The 12,126-nt window shown below is 46.0% G+C and overlaps 1 protein-coding gene across 2 annotated transcripts; it reads left to right on the top strand.

Annotated features, from left to right (window-relative positions):
* The first annotated feature begins 176 nt into the window (after positions 1-176).
* abcd4 (ATP-binding cassette, sub-family D (ALD), member 4) lies at positions 177-11,889 on the top strand. Of its 2 annotated transcripts, XM_056581578.1 has the most exons (19): positions 177-1,473; positions 1,684-1,802; positions 2,352-2,479; positions 3,239-3,378; positions 3,903-4,019; positions 4,526-4,651; positions 5,378-5,428; positions 5,695-5,789; positions 6,285-6,406; positions 7,542-7,633; positions 7,749-7,838; positions 8,290-8,495; positions 9,078-9,169; positions 9,397-9,433; positions 9,545-9,594; positions 9,701-9,753; positions 10,065-10,141; positions 10,549-10,664; positions 11,054-11,885. In XM_056581578.1, the coding sequence occupies exons 1-19, from the start codon at positions 1,433-1,435 to the stop codon at positions 11,162-11,164; spliced, it is 1,863 nt and encodes a 620-aa protein (XP_056437553.1). In that variant the 5' UTR covers positions 177-1,432; the 3' UTR covers positions 11,165-11,885. The 2 variants fall into 2 exon arrangements, with proteins under 2 accessions (XP_056437553.1, XP_056437554.1); XM_056581579.1 differs by lacking the exon at positions 1,684-1,802 and having other exon boundaries at positions 11,054-11,889.
* The last annotated feature ends 237 nt before the right edge of the window (positions 11,890-12,126 follow it).

The following is a 12,126-nucleotide window of genomic DNA, read 5'->3' as shown; positions in this document are numbered from 1 at the left end:
CTAGTGGTCACTCTGGATGTTGGGGGGTGGGTGGGGGGGGGGAGGGGGGGGGGGGTCCAGCCAAACCCAACCTAACCTGTGCGACCCTAGTGGTCTTTCTGGTATTGGGAGGGGGAGGGTCAAGCCGAACCAAACCTGTGAGACCCCTAGTGGTCTCTCTGGACGTTGGGGTTGGGAGGGGGGTGGAGGGGGGATTGATACCACTGCTGGGGTCAAGGGAACCCACACGCACACACACACACGTTTCTGTACCAAGATAACAGTGTTTGGTTCCTGTTTGACCCCAACGGGCCGATGCCTTTGTCACGGAGAGTTCTTCCCGTGGCTGACCAATCTCTTGCCTCTCGACAAACAAGCATGAATAAGGGAAGCCTCTGAAAAAGCTTTGTATTGTTGTACCGTGGTTATGCTCGAGTGAGGGACATGTTTATACAGTATCTTAACACACCAGAATGTATATCCCACAATATCCCCCTGAAGTCCAGAGAATGAGCAAATGAAACGAGTGCAATCTGGTTTGTTACTTTGGATATGCACAAAGTTAAAGGTAAGAGATAATCTTTTGGCACATTGAACCTAAATAGCATTGGGTTCATGTACCTGACAATTTATATCAATAGGTCTAACCTTTGTATTCCTCTGATAAGAGATACCGATTTGACATTCATCCCCTCACAAAGATACAGCCCCCCCCTATTGCGTTAACAGTGCTCTTTGAGTCGTACAAATATACTACCTAGTGGTTTTTATTGGAGTCAGCATTGCTTTAATGCTTTAAAAGCCTATTTGCTGTGATCATGTATTATTTCTTTGCTTGTTTTAATTTGTTTGGTTTTGCTAATATATATTATTTAACTATGCTGCACTAATGACTAATTGCAATATAAAACGTGTACAACGTATATCAAAATGAACTTTAATGTTTTTAATTTACATTCAGAAATCCGAATAAACTAAACTTTTTTCAGGCATTAAGCTGAATAACGTGATTTTTATACCCATTCGTTTTCCTGGTGATGACAATTGAATGCATTGTTGGAAGAAAATAAATGCTTTATTTCGGACACTGGCGTCGCATTCTTTCATAACGAGACCATTGATCTGGGGAACTTTTACTCTGAAAAAAATACACGTCGCATATCCTGGACCGGAAACGAGCGTGTGAGGAATTGTTTACTTGTTTCGCTTACCTGCGGCTGCGGGTGTTGCAGTGACTGTCTGCGCCTCGTAGTCATCACCCAGTTCTTCATACGTCGACTTCTCCGGTGTTTTATAATCTCTCCTACGTTTTAGTTTCGTTATCAGTTTCCCAACAATTGTCATCGATGATCCGAAATAAGGAATCAACGTGAATGTGAATCTCCGGAACTATTTTACTACCGCACTTTATTTTTTAAGTTTCAAGGTTTAAACTTTCACATGCGCTGTAGCAATGCCGACTTCACCAAAGAAAAATGTCCGAGAAAAAAAGAGGTAAGGTGAATTTAGGTATTTTTGTCACCCTATTTTCTCTTTCAATGCGTGGTATTTACACCAGGTCACTTTACGTGTGTGGGTCTCTGTCTGTGTCTCTGTGTGTGTCTGTCTGTCTCTCTCTCTCGCTCTCACGGTGTCTCTTTTCGTGTCTGTCTTGGTCTCTGTCTCTCTCGTTCTATGTCTGTGATGTCCTGATTTCTTCCCCAGACTACAGCTTGACTGGAGGTTTGTGCAGAGGTTTCTCAGCATCCAGAAGGTGCTGTTTCCATCCTGGACCAGCCAGAGCGTGCTTATGTTCGGAACGCTTCTAGTGCTCACCTTGACGGGTAACTTCACCCAACAGGGACAGATCAATATAAATCTAACGTTATAGGGATATATTAGCCTTTCAGCTATCTAGTGTTTCAATTCGCATGCAACTGAATGAATTAAAGTGTACAACTAGTGTTCTGTTTTAATGCATGACTATGTTACAATATGAAGCACTTTGAGTCTGCCTCGTGTATGAAAAGTGCTTTATAAATAAAGTTGCCTTGCCTTATCTTTACAGTGCCTCATTATAACCCATATAATGCTATATTCAACACGCTCTTAACCAAAACGTGATGGTACATGGAATATAAAAAAACAGCTGATAAGTGTACATTTTTGTATTTTATTTGTACTGTACGACTTTTGTCCAGGTTGTCTTCAATTCCTTCCCTTCGTCATTTCGAGTGCAGTCATTTAACAGAAGACTTTATTCCTGATGACCTTTAGCTCAGTCAAGCCTGTGCACATCTCCACCTGTTCCACCTCATTTTACAAGTTCACTTGTGAAAGTGTCCCATTGTTTCACAATTTGCTTACTCTTGTGTTCTTTCTTCCTGTTTCAGAGCAGCTGATCATTTACCAGGTGGGTATCCTTCCCAGCCAGTTCTACATGGTGTTGGCTGACAAGGATTACGCAGCCTTCCGCAACCTGATCACCCTTGCTATACTGCTCATCCTGCTCAACTCCACCGTAGGTCATTCCTCAGTTATCTTTTTTAGTTTTGGTTGCTACAACTGACTCCTATCTGCCTCCCATTATTGATCAGGAATCAATTTAATCTCAGCTCATCACACATCGACTATTCCATGTAAATCCCCCCACCAAACATGTTAAGACGCAATCAGCAGTTGCTAAACAGTCTCAAAACACCCAATATATATATATATATATATAATATATAATAAAATAATATAATAAAATATAATTCATAACTAAAACCCCTATTAATCGCGTTATAACACAAGATCTGCTGTTTTAACATAACGTTACAAAACAAAAATACGAACAATGACGAACCTGGCTGTAACCTGTACAACGTACAACCATACATCACCCCGGTATGCTTATGTAATGGTCCCACAAGTTTGGTGCAACCCGTGGCCTTCTGTATAATATATATATAAATATATATATACTATAAGAGATTATGATATGTCTCCCTCTTGCTCCGCCTCCGGAGGCAGCATATCTCGATGGAGAGCGGGTTGACTGGTAACCGCAAGGCTGCTAGTTCAATCCCCGGCTGCTCCTAGCTGAGTTGCCCTGAGCAAGGCACCTAACCCTAACTGCTCCCGAGGAGCTGGCTCCCGTCGCCCTGCATGGTTGACTCCAGGCGTCGGTGTGTGAATGCGTGCATGAATGGGTGAATGTCAGGCAATATTGTAAAGCGCTTTGGATAAAAGCGCTATATGAATGCAGTCCGTGGGCCATTGCCTTTTGCCTCTCCAGCTGAAGAGCCTGGACCAGTACATCTGCAGCCAGATGTATGTGGGCTGGCGGCAGTCCCTCACGGAGAGCCTCCACGCAGACTACTTCCGGGGCAGGGTGTACTACACCCTCAACGTCCTCCGGGAGGACATAGACAACCCGTGAGTGGCCTGTGACCCCTGAACTTTAACCTGTGTGGGCGGGACTAAAGTCAGCCTGCAGCTCTGGGTAATTCACGTCATCCTCCGAGCAACAAATAGGCCGTCCGTGAATCAACAATCCAAGAAGGGGAGGGAGTAGAGGGGGCTGTCAGCAGAAGGCGTTGTGTTTGAATAATCAGGGTGAGCTCGGGTGTACTGTCGGACCCCACAGGGGGGCGTCACAGAGGTACAGTATCTGTCACCTGATTGGTCAGGAAAGCATGACTGATGCTTTTTGTTAGCTGGTTTTACATTGAGCGGTGAGTCCAATTTTAGCTTTTTATACTTAACTTTAGTAATCCATTTTGATTATGCATATGAGCTTTACTGAAAGGCCTAAGCGATCTTTGCATCCCAAACAGTCATACCATACACCATGGAAAGCCAACATGTCGTTTGCCACGGTGTAATGAGGTAGCATCAGCCATTTGTAGTCCTTCGACCAGTGATTTGTAGTTTTTTCCCTCGTGGTTTTGCCTCTCTAGAGACCAGCGGATCAGCCAAGACACAGAGAGGCTGTGCAAGCAGATGAGCAACATGGCCAGTCGGATCATCGTCTCCCCCTTCACGCTGGCCTACTACACCTACCAGTGCTACCACAGGTGATGCACGGCACAGCGCTGTTGCCTAGCAGTCGTACCGCCCTTCCAAGTTGCATGTCGAGGACTTTCGATCACAGCTCCTGTATGCAAATGATCCCAATCGTTGCACATATTGTTAAATGTGAATAAACTCTTACTTCCAAGACTATGATTCTGGTACAACAGCCGGCTTGGTTTACACTGGAGGATAACTGTGTATAATACGTGACGGAGCCAATGCCTCCATTAACGGACTGTGTTTGGGATTGTTGACGGTAGCAAGAGACCGGAAATGAGAGGATCAGAGGCAAGCATTTGCGTATTTAATGTGGCAGAGCTTCTGTAGTGGCCATACATGGTCACGGGACCAAAGTGTTTAACCACCCAAAACAAACACGAATCACCCAGATACAACTCAAGCAAAGCAGTAGAGATGTGTAATCTTCGGATTGGAAAAGTAAATCTTGTCCAATATTTGTGTGAACGGAGTGTGAATAGAGAGTGTGAATTTTTCTACTCTCTTCTAGTACTGGCTGGATGGGTCCAGTGAGTATCTTCGGCTACTTTGTGGTGGGGACCATCTCCAACAAAATGCTCATGGGTCCGATTGTCAACACGCTGTTCCAACAGGAGAAACTAGAGGGCGACTTCAGGTACATTTTTATCACATTTCAACGATGCAGATTCATCGATGAAGTCATTCATCAAGTGCTAATAACAAGTTCAATATAAAGATATGGTTCATGGGTCATTATAATAGGAATCGTTTAGTTTTTCTTGGCTGCTTGTCAGTTAAAGCAAGCACGTTTAAGACATCACTTTAGACTCTGGTAACTAGTGATGTTATTTGCTATTATTTACGATATTTATTTTGACTTAACGTTTAGTTTTCTTATGGGGGAAGGGGGGAATTGTATTAGCGGGAGGGTTGGGGGGGAATTATCTATGAGAACAATCGCTAGTTGCAGGCTTATTATATTACAATAATCGAGGCTCGTGGCCTGCTTCATGGATATATGTAAATAGATGTTCTCCTGTAAAAAGAGTTAATAGATGTTCATACTTTGAACATTTACATACTGTGTAAAAACCCCTGTGTGTGACGTCCTTCTAACGATTTGTTTTGGCAATCGGAAAATAAGGAAGTTAGTTTGTGTCAGCGTTCTGAGTTTGTTTATCACAGGATGTGTGTCAGCTGTCGGCAAGATTTCCTCACACATGTTGAACATCATGTATATTGAACATCCTCGCAAGGGTTGTACATGACGAGCAGTAACCAGAGTGAAAGAAAATAGACACATTTCATCTCCCCTCTTTAACTCCATCATCTTTCATTGAAGACGTCAAATCCTCTGTTTGTTTTGTGTTTGTGTCTGCAGGTTCAAGCACATGCAGATCAGGGTCAACGCGGAGTCTGCTGCCTTTTACAGGTGTGTGTGTGTGTGTGTGTGTGTGTGTGTGTGTGTGTGTGTGTGTGTGTGTGTGTGTGTGTGTGTGTGTGTGTGTGTGTGTGCGCGTGCGTGCGTGCGTGCGTGTGTGTGAGCCGTTTTAATAGTTTCTTCACACAGACATCCAGGGCTGCTGTGACGCCCTCACACGCTGTCTCTCCACATAAACAGTGTCCATGCAAATAAACGGAGTCTGCCCACAATATCCCCCAAACAATTGACATGTTCGTTTTTCTCTTTGCATGCAGAGCGGGTAAAGTGGAACACATGAGGACCGACCGGAGACTACAGAGTCTGCTGCAGACTCAGAAGAGGCTGATGAACAAAGAGCTCTGGCTGTACAGTAAGCACCGTTGCCTTCATCAGTCCCTCGAGAAAAACGCGATTATGCGATCGCATAATTCAATGCATAATCAGCCAACGTCCGCATATTCATGCGGGGGATGCATGTTTTCAAATATGCCGCACTTTCACCGCATAAATTGCCAAAATATGCGGGGCTTGCATGATTTCATAATCCCCGCATTTTTGTTGCAAAAAAAATCACATATATCTTAGCAGAAAGTTTAAAATATTGCGTTTACATCACACAAGAGCAGCCATTTCGAAAAGCTGCATTTTTGCAAGTTCCCGCTATTGCATCGCATAAAATTGCATAAATATACCGGATATTTCATCGCATTTATCAAGAAAACTTGCCGCATAATGAAGGATCTTTGGCCGCAACAATAAAAAAAAAACGCCGTAGCATGCCCGTTCACACAGGGGCACAATGGGTCTCCCCCGCTATGGTGGCGCTAACAGCTAACGCGTTGACAAACGCTCCTTTCTCATTCAGTCGGGGTGAACACCTTTGACTACCTCGGCGGCTTCCTCAGCTACATCATCATCGCCATTCCCATCTTCACGGGCATCTACGACGACCTCAGCGCCGGGGAACTGAGCGCCCTCATCAGCCGGGTGGGTCTCCGACGGTTCGCCGGGTTTTATTCATTCCGTTCATATAATTGTATAGTAGTAGTAGTACTCAGGGCTGTCGGACTGTGGGGCTAAGGGTGGACAGTTGTGGGGGGGGGCAAGGCAGAGGGGGGGGCCCATGGGAATAAAAAAATAAAATAAAAAGTTTTTTATTTCGTTTGAATTTTCTACCCCGCGTCCCGTCCCCCGTCAACAATTCAGCACAGGGGGCTGGTAGGGGGAATTCGGGGGGGGGGGCGGCATCAGTACCTCTTGTATACAGGGCCCAGAATTTGGTGCTACGGCCCTGGTAGTACTTAGCCTGGCTCCGCCTGCCTAAGTACTTCCGCTCAATTTGAATTTCCCTTCAGTACAAGGTCTGGACCTGCTGTATGTCATTTGGTTTTCTGGGGCCGCCACAGCGGCGCCCAATCAGCGAACAGAGGGTGTGTCTGAGAACAATGACGATGGCGTGTTGTCAACGATTAGACCCAGCTTCGAAAGTTGACTGCATACATCATCTCTGGCCTTACTATAAAATATTGATTTACAATGTGCAATTTTTCCCTGATAAATTAAATTCGACGAACAAAACCTGCAGCTGTCGTTGACGGACATTTTCGTGCAGACGCGCAAGGTGTTTGGTTTGTGTACAACCTGCGCGTGATTCCCGGCGCATGACATACGTCACAACCAAACGTTAGCGATTGGTTATGGCAGATCCAGAGTGGCACTGGGCAGATCCAAACATTTTAAACTTCAACAGACACCCGCCTTCAAGTGAGTTAACGTTTGTCAATTGATTAGGTCCAGACTCTCTGTACAAATGAAATGAAATGAAGTGAAGTACGAGAGTCTGGTAGAACCAGGCTAGGTAGTAGGCCTACTAGTAGATCACTCTCTTATGAGGACGTTAAATCATCACTATTTTTAATGACCACTGGGTGGCAGCAAAGACCACTGTTTCCTAAAATATATATAAAATGTCAAAGATGGCCAGATCTCTCTTTCTTTAATGACTGTGAATTACTCAAACGTGAGCCTCCCTCCAGGTTGTGCCACTCTTCTTTGTGACCTGTTTTTTGTCTCTCTTACTGTTCGACCTGGTCGCTGAGTTGTGTTTCTCTTCCCTGTTCAGAATGCGTTTGTGTGCATCTACCTGATAAATGGCTTCTCCCAGCTAATAGACCTGTCCACTACTCTGTCAGACGTGGCTGGGTACACCCACAGGTAACACACTCCTCACCATTGGTGTGTGTGTGTGTGTGTTGGAATGTTTTTTTGTGTGTGTGAGTTTAGAAAGTGTAACATTAAATGTGGGTGTGCGTGTGCGCGTGTGTGTCAGGATCGGAGAGCTCAGGGAGGCGATGGCGGACATCTTGCGGAGACAGTGTGATTACGACCCGGCTTCAGGGGACAACTACGACTTTGACAGGTAGGGCGGGATAGCCTTGGCTAAGGACGGAGGAAAGCTAATACCTTATATAAAAGGAATGGCAAATTCTAAAAAATGTCCTCATTTCTCAGGTATCTCTGAAAAGAGGCTCGCAACCTAAAGGAGATTACCCTGATAAAGTCAAGTTTAAATAAAAAATGATGTGGTTATCTTCTTGTCGCAGGATGTCACATCTCTCTCTCATCCTCCCCCCATCTCTCCCTCTTTCTCACCCCTCCCTCTCCCCGCTCTCTTTTGCTCGCCGATCCCCCCCCCTTCCCTCTCTATTTTCTCTCTCCCTCCTCCCTTCCCCCCCTCCCTCCCCTCTCCTCCCTCTCCTCCATTTTTCTCTTCCTCCTCCCTTCCCTCCCTCTCTCCCCCGCTTTCCCCTCCTCTCTCTCCCCTCCCTTCTCCCGCCTCCCCCTGTCCCCTCCTCTCTCCCCCCTCCCAGTGACTTCAACATCCACGCGGGCCCGGCCGACACGGCCTTCGTCCTGGACCGGCTGTCCTTCCGCTCCCCGGACTCGGACGAGCTCCTGGTGGAGGAGCTGAGCCTGAAGATCAGCCAGGGGCGCCACCTGCTGGTGGTGGGGAACACGGGCACCGGCAAGACCTCGCTGCTGCGTGTGCTCAACCGTCTCTGGGAGGCCGACAGCGGTGAGTGGGGCGCGGTCCGTCGGTCATAATACCCCTTTCCATCGAGGCATCATCGGAAGGTGGCGCTCATCACTTGCTATGGGTGAGATGCTTTGGTGTTCCGGTGCACAGGAATCAGACTCGTCTCACTGGTTTGGTCTACTTGCCGCACCCGGGGTCATCAAAGGGGCAAGAGACCTTTGTTCGGGCTCTGATGACGCCTCTGTGAAAAGGGGCTAGCGGTAGCAACAGTCTGTGTGCCGTGAGTCTCTAGGCCTCGTGGCCTAAGGACGGATTGTGCGTTTATCTGCGTATCAGCGATGCTGAGCGGTCTCCTAGGAGACCCAAGATGCCAAACATCACTCATTTGGGGACATCTGTTCATCTTTGTAATGTGCAGCTCATGTACGGTCGAAGAACCTCCTTCACTGTCTGTTAGCCTCAGTCTGTGTGCCGTAGCTTTTTTTAAATTGTAGCTTTTGTAAGTGTAGCTTTTTTAAGTTGATACGTCTCTAGGATATATTCAACTTTAGAATCCTCAGTAATGAGTTACCGATTTGATCCCGTGATCCATGTGATTTGAGTATTATTTATGTTCTTTAGGTTTTGTTCAGATGACCACGTGCTTCGGGCCCCGAGGGATCCTGTTCCTGCCCCAGAAGCCGTACCTCACAGACGGAACGCTGCGTGAGCAGGTAGACCTCCACACATTGTTCTGTTCCATGATGAGGTCAATAGTGAATGGTTTATGTATGCAATGGGTAGGTGCATTGTTATTCCCATGCCTTAGGGGGCGCTCTACAGCATGGGAATAACAACGCAAGTATCCATTTCAAACATAACATTTCCTCTCTCAACTTAATAAGGTTGTTAACACTCCTAATGGCGTTTTAAATCCTATTTATTTACAATCTGGTCACAGGTGATCTACCCCTTGAAGGATATTTACCCTGCCTCAGGTAGGATCTCAAAGGCTTGAAAATGATCTTGAAAAGAAATCTGGCATATGTGACTAATTAGAAATACTGCAGAATTGGTGCTTAAGCAGTGTTTTGCTTTTATCCAATCAGGGTCGGTGGACGATGAAAGAATAATCCAGTTTCTGGAACTGGCTGGGGTGGTAAGGGAACAGAGCAGAATACGTTGTGTCCTATTGGAGTTTATTAGGCCTGAGGTCTAGTCCATCCTGTGCTGAACTCCCTCTCTCCCTGTCGCCTGGTTAACAGTCCAACCTACTGAAGAGGACCGGAGGTCTGGACGAGAAGGTGGACTGGAACTGGTAAAAACAAAGAAAAATATATTCAGGCTTTTACTTTGATATTACTATTTGGTATTAGTGACTAAGAGTGATTTCAGATGATCAGAGCATTAAGGAGGCCATGCAACCCAGTACCCCTTAGAGGGGAGGAGAGCCCCCTAGCTGCTACACCAACTTAATCATCCCAGGGTGAATCCTCCCTTCTCTGTGTGTGTGTGTGTGTGTGTGTGTGTGTGTGTGTGTGTGTGTGTGTGTGTGTGTGTGTGTGTGTGTGTGTGTGTGTGTGTGTGTGTGTGTGTGTGTGTGTGTGTGTGTGTCTCTCTTTGCTGCAGGTATGACGTCCTGTCGCCGGGCGAGATGCAGCGCCTCTGCTTCGCTCGCCTCTTCTACCTGCAGCCCAAATACGCAGGTTGGCTCCTTCAAAATAAAAGTCTTTACCGTATGTTAGTCAGGGCAACATTTACCCGACAGCGAGTTTGATGCGACTCGTACAATGACCTCGGGTCATTTAATGTTGGGCTTGACCGACATTAAATGACTGACATTAATTGTCAGTAAATGTTACCGTGACTAGCACACCAGCAAGCCCAAATGCACTGGTTGGCTCCTTCAAAACAAAAGTCTAAACTATTTATTAGTCAGGGCAACATTTACCCAACAGCGAGTTTGATACGACCCGAGGTCATTTATACGAGTCATATCCAACGCGCTGTCGGTAGATGTCGCCGTGACTTGACACGCGGTCAAGCCTTTTCCCGCCGCAGTGGTTGAGTGTGTCTCTCAAAATGGACCACACTGATTGTGCGTCTGTGGTAGTGTTGGACGAGGCCACCAGTGCGCTCACAGAGGAGGCCGAGGGACAGCTGTACCGGCTGTGCAAACAGCTGGGCATGACCCTGATCAGCCTTGGCCACCGCAGCAGCCTGGAGAAGGTAGGGCCATCACGGTCACATCCTGTATGTTATACTGTGGATGTAACATCTGTATTTCTCTACATATACATGTTATACTGTTGATGTAACATCTGTATTTATCTACATGTATAAACGTGTTATAATGTAGATGTAACATCTGTATTTATCTACACATACATGTTATACTGTGGATGTAACATCTGTAATTATCTACATATACATGTTATAATTGTGCACAAGTGGGCACGTCCCACCGCGATATATGACGGATACGCCCACTTGTGATGTCAGAAGAGGCAGATTTTCAAAGCGGCTTGTGACGGCTAATCACACTCACACCTGGTGGTATAATGTGTCACCTTTAATCGCTATGTTGTTGTGTTTGTGGTTGTGTTTGTGGTTGGCAGTACCACGACGTCTCCTTGAGGCTGTGTGGAGGAGGCCGCTGGGAGCTGACCACGCTGAAGGAGAACGGGGACGCCGACGACGGCCATGTCATAGAGGACACCGGCCTGTGAACACCTGAACAGCCTCAGCACCAGGTGTGTGAGGGATGAACAATAAATGCTAAAGGACGAGGCAAGACGCACCTCTGCAGGGCGTTCTTTAGTGGCCGATGTGGAGCACTGATGGAATCGGGAGGAGTTGACTCACTACTATTTTGCTAAAGGCAGTGTGATAACGTTTACAGTTGGTTATTTGGTCGTTACGCAGAAATGTTTAGGGGAGTTTTACAAGGCAATGTTTGGCTGGCTAACCTTTCTTGTAAAATATGATTTATTGTAAATATAAATGGAAATTTAGACTAGATTGGTCTACATTTTGTTGTGTGCCTGTTATTAGAGCAAAATGTACTTGTGCTCTCATGTCTACAATCATTGCACTGATCAATAGATTTTTAAATAAAAAAAAGCTAAAAAGTTCCCTTCTGACTTTTGACTCCTGTGAACGGTATACAGTATTTCAAAACTCGTATCAGTTTCATCTAAATGGGTTAATCAACAATATAATGGTAAGAATATGACCGCAAAATCATACGTGGAAAAGCATGCCGTCCATTATCTTGCCTTTCCGTGAACTTTGGCCTCAAAGTGGAAACAAGTGGCTCCTCGTGGATTCCCTGCTTCCTTGTATGAACCTTGAGGTTTTAGATGTAACCAAACTCCTCTTCTTCACCCTTCCTCTCTCACCAACAGTCCGATGAGCACCAAATTTGGGCTAGCCTGATATGAATAAGGGGTCGCGGGAGATTGCTGCAAGCTAAAATTATTTAACGGTGCATTTTCTCATAAACCCCCCAAAAAAAACGTATTCCTAACCACCAGCCAACTAATCCGACCCCAACTTTGTGTGTTGCCGGGGGGGTTAACACGATGTGTTGTGGACACCAGTCGTTGGGGGGGCGGGGCAAGAATTCTGGATTGCAATTATTAACCCAAAAATAAGGTCACGGGTCCGAAACGCTGGACAACCCCTATTC

This window comes from Gadus chalcogrammus, chromosome 21 (assembly GCF_026213295.1).
Source record: "Gadus chalcogrammus isolate NIFS_2021 chromosome 21, NIFS_Gcha_1.0, whole genome shotgun sequence".
NCBI lineage: Eukaryota > Metazoa > Chordata > Actinopteri > Gadiformes > Gadidae > Gadus > Gadus chalcogrammus.
Note: the sequence above shows the minus strand (reverse complement) of the source record. Positions and strands in the feature narration are given on the sequence as shown.